Source organism: Lampetra planeri, chromosome 56 (assembly GCF_965212315.1).
Source record: "Lampetra planeri chromosome 56, kcLamPlan1.2.h2, whole genome shotgun sequence".
In the NCBI taxonomy this organism is placed as follows: Eukaryota; Metazoa; Chordata; class Hyperoartia; order Petromyzontiformes; family Petromyzontidae; genus Lampetra; species Lampetra planeri.
Genome location: NC_136162.1, coordinates 3,682,252 through 3,697,876, shown reverse-complemented (window position 1 = coordinate 3,697,876; position 15,625 = coordinate 3,682,252). Strand labels below are relative to the sequence as shown.

Sequence of the window (15,625 nt, the reverse complement as noted above, 5' to 3'; positions counted from 1 at the left end):
CCACTACTGTAATGTACACACAACTGAACTGTGCAAAGTATAGGGCCTATAAGAAAACAAGGGCGTTTCCCCAGTTCAATCATTAACCACGAGGTGTATGAATTTGCGGTCACTAAGTGCTTAATCGTGTTTCAACAACGAACCTACCAGTGCGTTATAGAATGGAAAAATAAAGAAACATCCTACGTTCGTCACGTAACCAACCACTGCCCATCATTGTACGTACCAAGGCCGTAATTATAATATATATTGGGGGGGGGACCCCCAATATTCAAATATGCTCAAAATGCCCCCCCCCCCCAATATATTGCTATAAAATAGATTTCTGTTTATATGATTGTGGTTATGGTTGTACTTTATTAATCCCTAATCTCTGCCATTACATACAATGAAACAAGAAAAGGTAAAAAAGATAAAAACAGAGCAATGTAATACAATACACTATTAGACATTATTGTAACAAAAATCAATAAAAAGTCCATCCTATGTGTCAGTGAATTTTTTTATATTTTAGGCAGGAAATGGTAGGAAATTCATTTTCAAATTTAGATTTTTTTTCTGGGGGGGGGACCCCCAGACCCCCTGGAAGATTTGGTCCCCCCCCAATGTTGACTCCATGGCTACGGGCTTGGTACGGACACTGAACACCAAACGCCTCCTGACGTAATCGAATAGTTTACCAGATTCAACACGCGGTTTACATTGTTTTGTCAGTTGCTTTTCAAAACGGTGTACGAAGAAAGAAGTGAAAAAGAGCACTTCTGGATGTGTGGTTGGCCCTGATCATATTCCGATGGATTGTGGTGATATTTTTAGTTGCGATTCGATTCCAGAATCTATCCTGTTTTTATGCCATTACAGTTAACTGCATAATTCTACAGAGGCTGCAGGGTTTACATAAACAAATTACGCACGACGTATCGGAAATCATCGACTCTCTTGGTTGGAGGGGGGGGGAATGGTTCTATCGGTATCATGCCATGAGACAGAATACACTGTGTAACAAAAACTATTTTTTTTCCTGGGTAAGAAGTGTTATTTTCTCATCGCTTATGCCTCAAAAGTACAGAAAATGGCTATTATTCCCCACAAACTTTGCTTTTGTGACCAGGACAGTGATATTTTGAAATGTACCTATTTTCAATGAGAAAACGTGTGCATTTGTGTCTTTCGTTCACAGAAAGGCCTGGTCACAAAAGCAAAGTTTGTGGGTGAATAATATCCATTTTCTATACTTTTTAGGCATAAGCAATAAAAAAATAACACTTAGTACCCAGGAACAAAAATTGTGGTACATAGTGTTATCCATTCTGAACTCACAGACAAGTGTGTATATCTCTCTCTGTTTTAGAGAATGGCCCAAAGAAGGGTAATATCATCTTCAGATAACCTTCAAAGTTAACTTTAATGTAATCCACACAACTCGAGGGCACATTTTTCTAAAAACCTTGCCACAGATATTTGTCACTTGGCAGGGCATATATACTGTACGCATATTCTCTGGGCTGCAATTCGAACAACATTTGATCCGATGGATGTCATTAACACATTGTCCTGCGGAGGGAGCTGGTAGGAACGTTGGTTTGCTCGGTCAATGGCCAGGGTCAACGGCGGCGTGGTGTATTCCGCAAATATGGCCGACTGTGAGGGCGGGCACAAGCCGGCGTGAGTAGGTTAAACGTTGAGTTGTATAAGGGCACCACGGGGTGACCAGCCCCTCCCCACCCAGCCCCACCCTCCCCACCCCCTACCCAGCCCCACCCCTCCCACCCCCACCCAGCCCCACCCTCCCCACCCAGCCCCTCCCCACCCAGCCCCTCCCCACCCTCCCAACCCAGCCCCTCCACACCCAGCCCCTCCCTCCCCACCCAGCCCCTCCCTGCAGGACGGACGGACACAATAATCCCCTGTGGGCTGGTGTAACCAGGAGGTTCCTACCAGTATAATTTATGTGAAGTAAAATGCTGCCCCGTTCAATCACGGGTGGCTGATGCCTAGATTCAACGTAGACGTTTTCAGCACTGCCCCCCCCCCCCCCCCCGTTCACCTACAGAAAATAATCAGTCCTAACACGTCAAAAATGTTTTGGCATAAGAATTGACGCTCGCCCAACAAGCATCGATCATTTTGACGCGTCGTTGTTGCGTGCCTGCTCAGTGGCCCGCGGTGGCTCGCAGTGCCGATAACGAGCTGAAACGTGATGGTGATCGTGTGGGTGGCTCGAGTCTCGTCCTTAAGAGGCGATTGTCCCACGGGTCACCTCGGCCTTAGCTTTTCCGCTTACACAATACAACTGTAAATCCTCTGCTGATTAAGTTTAACTTTGGCCTATGTACCTAAAGCTGTAGAACTCCAAATCGAAGCTGTGATTACCCTGAGCCTAAAGCTGCTGTGCGTGTGTGTGAGCATGTGCGTGTAGATGTGTTCAATTTCCAGCCTTGCAAAAATTGGGGGGGCTATCATCTGCCCCCTCCCTACCTCCCTCCACTTGGGGGGGGTGGGGGGTGGGTGTTACAGTGTCTGCTGTGGCCTAGGGGGTGGGTGTACACAAAAACAATCCTGAGGCAGGAATTGAAACCCCCACGTCATTTTACTTCCCAAACTAAGCTGCGTTGTGTCCTCTCCTCTTGGCTAAAGCTCCTTCGAGCTCCTCAACTTTGACCTCCAGCCTCCTCCAGTGCAATCAGTTAGCCCCCACCCTAGCCCCGACCTGTAACATGGTGACACCATCCAGGTCGGATCAGAACCCGTCATTATTCTTGCTCCTGGTTTGTCATTCATCCTTGAACACCCGGAATTATGAAAATAGTATTGGGAGACAAGGGGCCGTCCATAAAGACGTCACGCACCTGGGGGGGGGGGGGGGTCAGACATTTTTGACGATGTGTGACGAGGGGGGGGGGGGTAAGAAATGTGACGTTACATCAAAATGCGCAACTTTTAAATAAATATAGACAACACGTTCTACTTAATTAAATAGACTTTTTAATAAATGTTTTCTCCTACAACATCAGAGTGCAGCGCCACATTAAATACGCACTACAATGACAATAGTTTAAAGCGATTTGAAGCATCTTCTTGGTTCTTTCGGTAAAGTCACGTAGAATGGAAATAATAAAATAATAAAAATACAACATAATAAAATAATTCTCACGACGTTTCGGCCACAACGCAAGCAGCCGTCCTCAGGTGGAGAGCAGGTCCTTAAGAGGCGATTGAACAGACCTGCTCTCCACCTGAGGACGGCTGCTTGCGTTGTAGCCGAAACGTCGTGAGAATTATTTTATTATGTTGTATTTTTATTATTTTATTATTTCCATTCTACGTGACTTTACCGAAAGAACCAAGAAGATGAATCCCTGCAGTCACGAAAGTTTTAAATCGAAATGTATCCTGCATACCAGGCGAGGCAGTTAACATCTCCTAGCCACCGTGGCGCCCCCGGTCATGCAAAAGCCGCAGGCAATAACATCTCTAACTCTGTTTCTCTTGGATCTCGGTGTAATTCCAAGATTTTCCCCCTTGGACGTTGCTCTGCCGAGCACATTATAAACACACTGTAGGAACACATTATAAACACACTGTAGGAATTCTAGATTTGAAGTTTTCGTGACTGTATCAAGTGAAGGGAGCTTTGTCTCTTAGAGCTCTCTTCACCTGATGCAGCAATTTTGCTGTGACGGTTCCACCTGAAGACGGAAGCTTGTGTTGCCTCAGAAACGTCGTGATTTAGTTTATTTTCCTTTTTTTACCTATTTTGACTTTACTGAAAAAACTGTAGGAGCACATTATAAACACACTGTAGGAGTGGGGTTGTAGGGTTCGGTTAAGACTAGATGGCATCATACTTGGCAATCTTAGTAAAAAAATATGTTTTGAGAACCACTTATAACGTGTCCAAACATGCACCTTTCTCCCACGTAATTGACAGGCATGCCAGCCTGATGTCACGCATATGTGAATGAAAATTGGCATCCAAAGAGGACGCCACCATTTATGCTCCATTTCCTCTAAGACTCAATGCACTTTCCTTGCTGTTAATTTCGATCTAACACAAGTTATCGTTCTTGCGTTGTCTAGGTCACCCATGCAAAATGATTTGCCAATTGGCTGTTCTTCGGTTTAAATGTGTCTTTTAATCCTGGAACACTTGTAAATCTACATACGTGCACGACATTCTTTTGTCATTCCACTGCTGGATGAGGGCCTGTACTCACTCGCCTTGCGGCAGTTTATTTGACCATACTTCACCACGTCGGTCAAGGACACTAACAAGCCCCTCACGGTCTTCCCCGCTACGTGGGTGAAACACAAGGAATATCGAATACGGCCATGGAACTGCCAAGTCATAACAGCAACATTGGGAATAACCCTTAAATGCTGACGAAGAGGCCTACTGAGGCTTGCTCTTTATCACGCGTGTTTGCTCAGGAAAGCCGTGCTGTCTTACCTACTTTTGTTTGGAGGATCCTGCTAAGTTTTCGCTAGCAGTGGGGAGGGGGGGGTGCGTGGATGATCCATTGCCGTTTTGCCATTTAAGTAGCATTCTGTAAGTGATTTATCAGCATTGGTATGTTTTGGCCAGACACCAGTTTTACAATGTACGTGGCAATTAAAAAAAAAGTGGATTAAAGAGTACTGGCAAACCCTGTCTCGAGACCACGTGGGGGCGGGGGGGGGGGGCTTTTCTGAATTAAGCAACAATGATTAATTTATTTGGAAAATAGTTTGACGATTGATGAGTGTGCTGGTTAATGAGTGTGTAGACGTTCTGAAGGAGCTGGTGGTGGGGGGAGGGAGACACTGGGCAGAAAGCCCAGAAAAATGTGGGGCAAAGGGCCTTGCAATCAATGGACCGAGAAAATGTTGGCCACTGACATCGTGGGTGGGGCGGGTGCCGAGTTAACAAGAATCACAGGGGCAGTCGGTACAGTAAAAAAAAATGTGGACTCCACCTGTTCCATCAGCGTGGGATAGAGTGTTTCCCCCTCACCCTCGTGTGTTTCCTCCCGCATTTAAGCACTCCTTAATTGCCCGGTAATGCCTTAATATATAGAGCAGCGCAGAGCTTTGGCACCAGGCTCGCTGCTTGGCTGTTGCCTTTCCTTTCTCGTCTGTGGCTCCTCCTCAATCCGTATTCCTCTCGAGTTTTTGAGAGTGAGCAAAGACTGTGCTGCACGTTACAAGTTGACAGATTTTTTTAAAATAAAAATAGACGATACATTCTATGCCTTCACCGTGAATCTACGTTGATAAACGGTAAATATGTTGTTTTTTGCGTCAATTTATGTCTTGCATTATCTATGTTTTTGTTTTTCAGTGCCACACCTCTCCGCATTATTACCCTGGATAATTGAGCGTCGTCCGTTTTCATCTTAAGAACCTGCGTGAAGAAATTAGAGGCTTGACTTGCGTGCAAGGGGTTTGCAGACAATTAAAAGCGTTGATGGGCTGACATTTGCCGACAGGGTGGAAGCTCTTAGAGGAGGTTATGACAAAGTTACGTATCGTGGATTTAAAACATATTTATAAACATAACAGGTGGCCACGCGGCTGAGGGTTCAGGACACTGAGCTCGATTACAGCTCTTGGCTGATTGTGTTTATTTTTTTAGTTTGGCGACAAATATCTAAACTGGGTCGTGGGCCTCCCCTCGGTCGACTCAGCCTTAAATGAGTACCTGGTGGGATGCGTAAACATCAACAGTGGGGAGACAAAGGCAGCCAGGCGTGGTGCTGACCATGCATCCAGTCGTGCGCCGTCAATCTCAAGATTTGTAGCACCCCATATTGTGCAAAAAGCTGAGACAGTAGCGCTGACAGCGCTGTTTTTAGTCCGGTCTTAACCACACTGATTGTCACGGCTGACTGTACTTCAGATGGCAGACAGTTCCAGACGATGGGGCTGTAAATGAAACGCTCCATTCTGCCGAGTGGATTTTACACACAGCAGCAAGCCGTAGGTCCATAGCAGACGAGCGTAGGTTTTGTGACGGGACATACGGGTGGATAGCATTGCTCAGGTTGACCTTCATAGGTGCTCACTAACAGCACTCGCCCCAACAGTGTTCCCATTGCCCAAAATACTATCTCTTCCCTCCCCTGGACTCTCCACTCGGCCCTTGCCATCGAAAAATGACTATTTTTGTTACCGTTTTTTAAACCGCGTGGAAAGTGCCTTGAGCTAAGGCGCTCTGCAAATACGAAATAATAAACGAGGTTTAAAAGCTACACGGTGGGACCTTTCGTCTTTGTGTCGCACGCTCAGGTGCCCTGTTCTTCGCCAAGCCCATGCGCATGGGCCGCTACGTCACGATGCTCGACCCCTTCCAGATACGCTACGGCAAGTGGCTGGGGTCGCTCTTCTACATCCCGACGGCCTTTGGGGACCTCTTCTGGGCCACCGCCGTCCTCACCGCCCTTGGTAAACGCCCGCGCCGTGTTGCACCAGTGGACGTATTCGTGCTATTTTTGCCCACCGGAACACCCGAGGGTGAGCCATGCCGGGGCTGTGCCGAGCCAATCCGGTGCAGCTCAAAGAGCCACCAGGTTTTTTTTTTTCTTCCCCTTCCCACTGCGCAACCTGAGCAGAGACTTTGTATGAGGTAGGAGGACATTGCCCCCCATGAGACTGCTGGAGGTCGCACAGGGCTTACGCGTATCGTCACCGCAAACTCTGCCACGTTGTTCACACGTGGTATAGCGTAGGGTGATGGTTACACGTGGGCGGCAGCTGCCCCCAGGAGTCTTGTGTGTGCAACTGTTCGTGTGCCAATGTGAGAAGGTGACACGGCCCAGCGGTAGTTGCGTTTGCTCCTCTTGTTTGCGGAGGTTCGCGGTTCGAGGCCGTGGCTGCCTTCGTTAATACTGACGGGGTGTATTGACCCGAAATGTACGCGGCGTCGCAGTGGACTTTCCAGATCTCGTGATGTTATCCAAAAGAGGTCGGGCCACGCGGCGACGGCGTCTTGGTCCAATTGTGCCAAATGGGATAAAAATGACCCCGCAAGTCACTTAATGGAAAGAGACAAAGGGCTATTGTTGTTCCCTACTGCAAAAAAACCCAACAGGATCCAACTGAAAATACAGTAGTCTTGAGACGCAGTGCGGCTTTCCTGGATAAATAAATGTAATAAGAAGAATAAAAAAGACTTAATTGAAACACATTCTTAGATTTTAATTTGTATGAGAGCCCCATTGTGTATATGGTGAATGGTGCGGTCTCTGTCTTTCACTCGTTCTTGCTGTCCGCTTTCTCTCTCCTTTGAAGAAGGGCCATTTCCTGAAACGTCGCCTATCACAGGATATAATAGTTCCTTTTTTAGGGCAGTGGTATTCATAAATGGGTTGGGTTTGTTGTTGTTTGTGTTGTTTGGTGATTAATAATTCCGGTAATTCGGTTCCCTGAGGATTAGAAAAGAACATCCACATGTCATGCGAGAACACTTATTGAACAGCCAAAGATAATTACATGTATGTACCATCCACAACACAGGTTTTTTTGGGTTTGGGTTGGATCGCGTAAATATATAAATGTGTCGTTAAACCCGCCACCACCCGACACAGCCAACTAGTAAGGGATGTCACGTAAACAAAACGTGCCAATTCGTCACTAGTACAGCACACCGGTGTGTTGGAGAGCCAAGCCACAACATTCACAATCTGAGTACCGTGTGACGTTTCGCCAGTAATTACAACCAGCTTCATCAGGCGGTAGCCAGATTTGTGGAGAAACCCTCCTGTTTCGGTCCTTAAATAGAGTGGTAGATGTTGATGTATTTACCATGATTGCTTTTGGTAAATTATTATTTTATTGCTGACAATGTTTATTAACGTATTACCTAAGTTATATTGCATTGTGTAATGTTTAGCGTGCTGCACTCTGACCCCAGTGACCTGTGTTTAATCATCGGGCCATAGTTAACGTCAGCGGCTAGCGATAACTGAACTGATCCTCGGAACACCCCCCCCTTTGCCCCCACCCACACTGATCAGCGTGGGGAAGTACGGTCAAACGACCCCCATGGCAACATGACATGGGAAGGCTGTCATGGTCCCAATTAGCCTTTTTTTAAATGACTCGCAAATAACTAATTTGTCAAAGCTATGTAACAACACCATCCCCGACTTCAAAAACTACTTAAGACTATAACCATTTGGGAAACATAGCGTCTTCCTTCTTAATAGCCTTTGTCAAAAGAGTATCGTCAAACAAGTCCCTTGACCGACACGGCAGTGGACTGACAATGCAATTTTAAATGAATCGTTTTATTTTCTTAAACTTGCTCGACAGCACATCATCGTTTTTCTCTGGCGGAGCCAGAAACGCCTTCCGACTTCTCCGCGTAACCCAAAGGTGGCAGCGGCACTTGGTAAATGGCCGTGTCAGTCAGGCAGCGTGACATCGACACTCTGTGCAATGCGGACGTGTGTTATGGATTTTATAGATGCACTGATAGGCAGGCTTACGGCAGGCTTGTGTTGAGTGAATTACAGTCGAAGAACGTTAATAGGTCATCTTTATTTGAGAGTTACTGGAAACTGATATATCGTGATAATATCCATCGCTTGAAAATTAATATCGTATCACGGAAATTGATGTCTCGGCGACCCGAGTGAAAACGCTTCCGAGGCCTACATTGCAGGCTCAACCATCAGCGTCATACTGGACATCGACAGGACCATCGCGGTCATCGTGTCAGCCTTCATCACCATCATCTACACGCTCCTGGGCGGTCTCTACTCTGTCGCCTACACGGACATCATCCAGCTTGTCTTCATGGTCGTGGGCCTGGTAGGTCACAGGTCTCAGCCAATCGCTGTTTTTGTTCACTCTCAATGTGATTACCCCTTCCAACTAAATTTGAAACCTTCAATACATTAGCTCTGCCAGCCGGCCTTTCGTTTTTATATATGTTGAACTTTTTTGCACTGTACATAGCCAACCATGCTAATTGGAGGTGCGGGGGAAGGACAACAAACTAAACACAGAAATTTGTTTTAAAGGAATGAGTTTTCAATCTGGATGATTTAAAAGTGCAATAAACACTTTTATGCAGTTTTAAACAATTCGTAACATGCGCATATTTCTCTAATCGAACGCAATGTTCGATAAAAAACTCGGAGGCACAGAGCCAGAGTTCGGAGTCCCCCGTACAATGGCCTGAACAAGTGAGAGCCTAAATGTGGGAGCCTGAACGGGTGAGAGCCTGAACGGTCGAGATCTTGAACGGGTGAGAGCCTGAACGGGTGAGAGCCTGAACGGGTGAGAGCCTGAAGCAGTTGAGAGCCTGAAGCAGTTGAGAGCCTGAAAAGATGGCAGGCTGAATGGGTGATAGCCTGAATGGGTGTGAACCTGAACGGATGGGAACCTGGATCGGTGAAAACCTGAACGGGTGACTGCCTGAATCAGCTGAGAGTCTGAAAATACGAGAGCCTGAACAAGTGAGAGTTTCAACAGGTGATCGCCTGATCAGGTGAGGGCCTGAAAGGGTGAGAGCCTGAAGCAGTTGAGAGCCTGAAAAGATGGCAGGCTGAATGGGTGATAGCCTGAATGGGTGTGAACCTGAACGGATGGGAACCTGAATGGATGGGAACCTGGACGGGTGAAAACCTGAACGGGCGATTGCCTGAATCAGCTGAGAGCCTGAAAATGCGAGTGCCTGAACGGGTGAGAGCCTGAACAAGTGAGAGCCTGAACAAGTGAGAGCTTCAACAGGTGATCGCCTGATCAGGTGATCGCCTGATCAGGTGGGAGCCTGAGCCTTGAGCTTCTGCTTGAAGGCTGCTGCTCATTTCACCATAGGGAACTCGGGGTTGAGTTGCATTTCACGTGGATGGGAAAACCATAAATTAAACAGCCAAGAGGATATCTCTAATCTAAATAGCTTAAATGAATTAAAAATGTTCTGAATGTTAACAAGCTTAGTAAGGAATGTCTTTATACAATGGGTTCGGATTTTAATGAGCACTGCAGATTAACATTCCGCACAGAGCTCGTTAAATTTACAGCCCCTTGTGGTTGTAAGTGTACTAAATGTACTTTTAAAATGACAAATTATGGCCTTGTTTCGGTTTATTCGACTGCTCCATGTTGTTTTATGTTTAGATCTCTGTTATGTCTGCATGGAGTGTAATGTCATAATATTTCCAGGCCTTTGTTAGTCCACTGCTGAATGCATGCCGCTTATCGTCGTGTCGTTGTCGGGGTTGATTGACCATACTTCACCACACCGGTCAATATGGGTCGGTGAAGGGTGTGTGTCCAGAACCATTTTGGATTTCGCTCTCCCCTGATGTTACCTGATGTTACCTGATGTTACCGTTAGCCGGGGAATTGACTCGGGTAGCCGGACACATAATAGCACTGCGCGCTAACCGCTTGCGCAATTGTTCCACCCTTAAGTTTTTAATAGTGATAAAATACATGAATTAACTTGACCGATGAATACGATGAATGCAACACACACGCGCACAGTGCAGGTGAGGGTTAATGTCAGCCATTGAATCTTATGGCGGTACCTCGGGGTACCACAGTACCCTGGCTCTCGCATAATGTCCGTGATGCAGTCATTTTTAGTCTGTTGATGGTCGGCGATGCGGCAATCGACTCATCTCGACGAGCTGTACACGATGCACTGTTATAAGTAGAATTTTTCGATAACAGATTTTGTTATTCCGATGTTTGTCGTTTCGACATCGCGGCGTGGCACTGATTTCGGATTGATTGGTACCCCAGTCGCGGAGTGAAGTTACACCCCTGAACAAAATAGTGTCCCAGAAATAAAATATTTAACTGCCTCGGCCATTTTGTATTATTTGGTACCCCGGGGTACCGCCATGAGGATCAATTGCTCCACAGTGCTCCTCCGTAGCTTAGGAGAGGGGAGATGAATGGGGTTCAAGAGTGGTGCCGCTCACACCACTCAGTCGTGAGCTGAGTGGGCCCCAATAGGTGCTCGCTCATAGAACCTGCCTCCAGTAGCCTCTACAACTCTTAAGGGGATCTTTGTCTTTGTCCCATGTGACACGTGACAATCTCATTGCTTTCGACATCACAAACTATTTAAAAAAAAAAGACTAAACTTTTCTTTATGTTACGATTTAAGGCCCACTGAGCTACGTAGCTCTATTTCAAAAGCGACCTGGCAACACATGATAGCTCAAGGAAGTGGCTCATCACGTGGACATTTATCGCAGCCATAGTCTCTAAACCTTGAGATGATAACAAAAAATGATGATGGTGATGATCATCGAGTGTAGTTCCGTGTCGCCGTCTGAAGTCTTGCCTTTCCCTCCGGCAGGTGGTGTGCGTGCCGTTTGCCATGATGAACCCGGCGGTGAAGAACATAGGCACCACGCTGACAGAAACCGTCTACCAGGAGCCCTGGCGGGGCCGCCTGGAGACCAGGGACATCACGCGCTGGATCGACAACATGCTCTACATGGTGAGGAGCGCTCTTCAGCGGGAGCCCGCGCGCGTTGCCGACGCCACCCTGGGGGAGTCGCGTGTTGACCGAACGACCTTCTGACGACCTCGGACAACTCGCTCAGATTTCACCACCTCGTTACTCACAAAGCGCTTGCCGCAAATGGACCACAATACCTCGCTGATCTCGTCAAGGAGCGATAAACCATCATCGCGTGAAGTCCGGTCACCCTCGCAGCAGTGGCTTTTGGCTGGCCATCCAACAAAAACTGATACTGCATCGCGCTGCGGCCGTCTGAAACGCTCTTCCTTCCCGATATTAGGGAGTCACTGGAGCTATGCACTTTAAAATCATCTAGATAGAAACTCATTTATTGAGAACTGCTTTTTGTGTTTAGTTTGTGATTCTTCGCCCGAACCTCTTATTAGCACGGTTGGCAACGTACGGTGCGAAAGAAGTTTAACACGCATACGTACAGAACAGCTCGTGACAGTGTAGCAGTGTCTTAGGTTTCCGACCGGCATCAGTATCGGACTCTTGTTAGAATCCGAAGAATATTCTCTTTCTTGAATTTATTCTCCCATGCATCTGAATGTCCTTATTAAGTTCAGTTTGTACACATTGCAAATTTACGGTGCGAAAGAAGTTCAACAAAGTATACATCGTAATAGGTTTTTACCCTTTTATCTGGCAACAAATATGACACTTTTATACAAGGGATCATGTTTGCATTAACCACAACACTTGTGGTCAAAATGCAAATAAAAAGACAACTCTGATAATGTATGCACTGTCCTTGAAATTGATTGGTCCACACCAGAGATGGCTTTCCTTAGAGCCAAGTCTCATACGTTGTTCGACCAGATGATGCCAAAAGGCGCCTTTTTTGAGACTAGGCTCTAAGGAAAGCTGTCTGGTGTGGACCAATCAATTTCAAGGACAGTGCATACATTATCAGTTGTCTTTTTGTTTGCATTTTGACCGCAAGTGTTGTGGTTAATGCAAACATGATCCCTTGTATAAAGGTGTCAGTTTTGTTGCCAGATAAAAGGGTAAAAACCTATTACTATATCTTGCTACTGGCAAAGGAGGTCCCATATTGTAAAGTATACATCATCACGTGACCCTAACCCTAGCGTAGTCTGGGGGTTGACAGTCTCGGATCTCCATCCCATCCTGCCTAGCACAATTAACAAAAAATGCAACACGTTCGTCAGTAACACATGCGGCCTTAAAAGGAGAAAAAGTTTACCATAGGCGACGTTTTTGGCCAATGACCCTTGCTCGTCACGTTTCGATTAATGCCCCTTTACCATCGCACACATAGGTGCTCGCAAGTAGGGACATTTCCCAAAACGTTGCCCGTTATATTATATTATACTAAAAAAAAAAAGAAATATATTTATATGATTTTATTATTTCCATTCTACGTGACTTTACCGAAAGAACCAAGAATATGAATCCCTGCAGTCACGAACGCTTGAAATCAAAATTTATATTATACTAGTTCATTAGGACTGTCTTTTCCAGGCAAAAGTTTTAAAGATATATAATTAACCTGGTATGATTTTTTTACAATTTTTATCCACGATCAGACACTTAACAACTACTCCAAAAAATGTTATTTTTCGCAAAAATGTTTTTGTTGATTCAACTTGTTATATTTAAAGACGTACCCATCGGAAACCGCTCAATTTAAAGATTCCTTTTTTAAATTACAAAGAACAAACAGTAATGAACTTAATGTTCGGAGGGGAAGCTTCTATCTTTTTTCGTTTTCGAATGATTCAGATTTGAACATGATAAAATGCATATCTTCTTTGTTCCAACCATCTCTAATCCGAAATATCTCAAAAACAAAAGATAGAACAATGGTTCTTGCTTACATTTTATTCGCTGTTTAACGCTCTATCAAACGGTTTCTGAATGAAATGCGCAAACATTTTAAATCGAGATTTTCAGATTTTTCCTGTTGTTTGCGGCCTAAAAGCTACCAGTGTGGTACATTTAAGCTTTCTACCTTGTCGGGAAGTACCCTAGAGGTTTCTGAGACATACATACAGATTAAGTTGTTTCTTTGTTTGTCCTTTCACAGCATATTTATTCTCAACCAAACCAATGCCCGTTGCAGTCTAGCCAAGGGAACCCCCAGTGGCAGCTGTCGCCGTGTGGCATAAGGAATAAACATTTTTTTACTGCAACGTTAAAAGGATATCGCAGCCTTAAGCCCTTCAGCAGAGGGGGGGAGGGCCCTGCTCACCCCCCCCCCCCCGGCAGTCTGGGGCACTGGTTGCACTCGAGTTGAGGAGACCGGTGGATTTGTGCTTCCTGCAGACGCTGGGCAACATCCCGTGGCAGGGCTACTTCCAGAGGGTGCTCGCCGCAGAGTCGGGCACGCACGCCCAGGTCATCTCCTTCATGTCGGCGTTCAACACCCTCTTGCTCGCCATCCCCTCCGTTCTCATCGGCGCGGTGGCCGTGAGCACCGGTGATCAACCCTTTCCCGTTCCGATGGCGTACGCGTACGTAGCTAGATTAAAATAACTTCATCGGTACCGAGGCTCCCACAAGGCCATACGGCAGGGCGCGTGGCACAGTGTTGTGCCAGCTATCATCGCGTGCGGTCGTGTCGCTGCGGTTCTCTGCTGTGAGGACAGTGTCATTAAAAACAACGGCGCTATGCCTCCATAAACAAATTTAACGTTGAGCCGCTTGCGCGTTCCGAGATTCAGCGGCGAATGGGAGCCACCCTCAACTTACAGTCGTCTCGGAACGGGAGAGGGTTAAGGAGCATAAACCATCACGCGAACTCCGGTCATCCTTGCAGCGGCTTATGGCTAGCGCTCGAACACAGACGGTTACCACATCGCGCGCTTTCAGATGGGCTTCTGCGGCCGTCCTGAACGCTCTTCCTTCCGATATTAGGAAGCCACTGGAGCGATGAACTATTGAATCGTCTAGATTGAAAACGAATTTCTTTAGAACAGTTTTTTGTGTTTAGTCTGTTGTCCTTCCCCCGGCACCTCCGATTAGCACGGTTGGCTACGTACGGTGCGAAATAATTTAAACATACGTCCATACATTAGTTTGCATTTTCAGCCCTTTGTCAATCCACTGCTGCATTCATCAAATAACATCGTAGTTGCACATTGAGCTAGGAGCCATATCTAATGCATAGGGTCCTCGCCTATGAACATCTGGCAGTTCACCAGCATTGGCTCGAGCAAGCCTCACTGCTGATGAGGCAATGAGTGTTGAAACCAATCGCAAGTTTGGTTGTGTTGAAATAACGCCGCTGAACTAATGCCCTCCCAGAAGGCCGTGTGGCTGCTGTGGTGTGGAGGGACATACGTGCGATGGAAGTGTCATTTCTGCTTATTTTGTTAGCAATAAAATCAAATCGTATATAAAATTGGTATTACGCAAGCCTAAGCAGAAATCATGAAGAAAGTCACCGCCTCCCAAATGATTGCAGTCTTCAGTAGTTTCACAGTAGCGGGCGATGTTGTGGCTTTTGCGAATTTGTTAGTCATTAAAAAATTTAGCAAATTTGGGCCTTGTTAGCCTCCCCGTGCCATTGTGCCATGGGATTGTTTGACTATACTGCCCCACCCTGGTGAGTCGGTGTGGGTTGCGGTATTTTCGGTTTCTCCTGCAACGCGGTCGTTTTTTGCCGATTTCTATTTGCTCGATTCCTGCACTTCATCTTGGTCTCTCAAGTTCTCACCTCGTTAAACAAAATCAACTTGAAACTTGAACATGATGACGATGCTCGCCTTGCTGCATAAACGGCTGTGACCGATCCCACGTGCCCCCTGTCGCGCGCAGACTGGAACATGACGACCTACGGCCTCCCCTCGCCGCACGAGAGGGGCGAGGAGGGCATGATCTTGCCCATCGTGCTGCAGCACATTTGCCCAAACTACATCGCCATCATGGGCATCGGGGTGCTGGCCGCCGCGGTGATGTCGTCCGCGGACTCGGCGCTCCTGTCGGCTGGCTCGCTGTTCACGCGCAACGTCTACACGCAGATCATCCGCCCCCAGGTGCTGCGGTTAACCAAAGTATCGCCTTCATTCCTGTTTTATTCGGGTCTTGCTGTCGGCGTCGTGAGTTGAAGTGTCCGGGGTCCGTTCGGATTTCCCGCACCTCCGATCAGCGTTGTTGGCTACGTACGGTGCAGAAGAAGTTCAACAT

At 46.6% G+C, this 15,625-nt stretch overlaps 1 protein-coding gene across 5 annotated transcripts in view; it reads left to right on the top strand.

Moving 5' to 3' along the window:
• Nucleotides 1-15,625, top strand: part of LOC144735706 (high affinity choline transporter 1-like) — a 29,638-nt gene that overhangs the window by 5,724 nt on the left and 8,289 nt on the right. For all 5 annotated transcript variants that reach the window (XM_078618197.1, XM_078618196.1, XM_078618198.1 and 2 more), the window contains exons 5-9: nucleotides 6,268-6,423; nucleotides 8,645-8,793; nucleotides 11,303-11,446; nucleotides 13,763-13,916; nucleotides 15,257-15,474. In XM_078618197.1, the coding sequence (XP_078474323.1) occupies nucleotides 6,268-6,423; nucleotides 8,645-8,793; nucleotides 11,303-11,446; nucleotides 13,763-13,916; nucleotides 15,257-15,474 (821 nt within the window). The remainder of the gene's footprint in view (nucleotides 1-6,267; nucleotides 6,424-8,644; nucleotides 8,794-11,302; nucleotides 11,447-13,762; nucleotides 13,917-15,256; nucleotides 15,475-15,625) is intronic.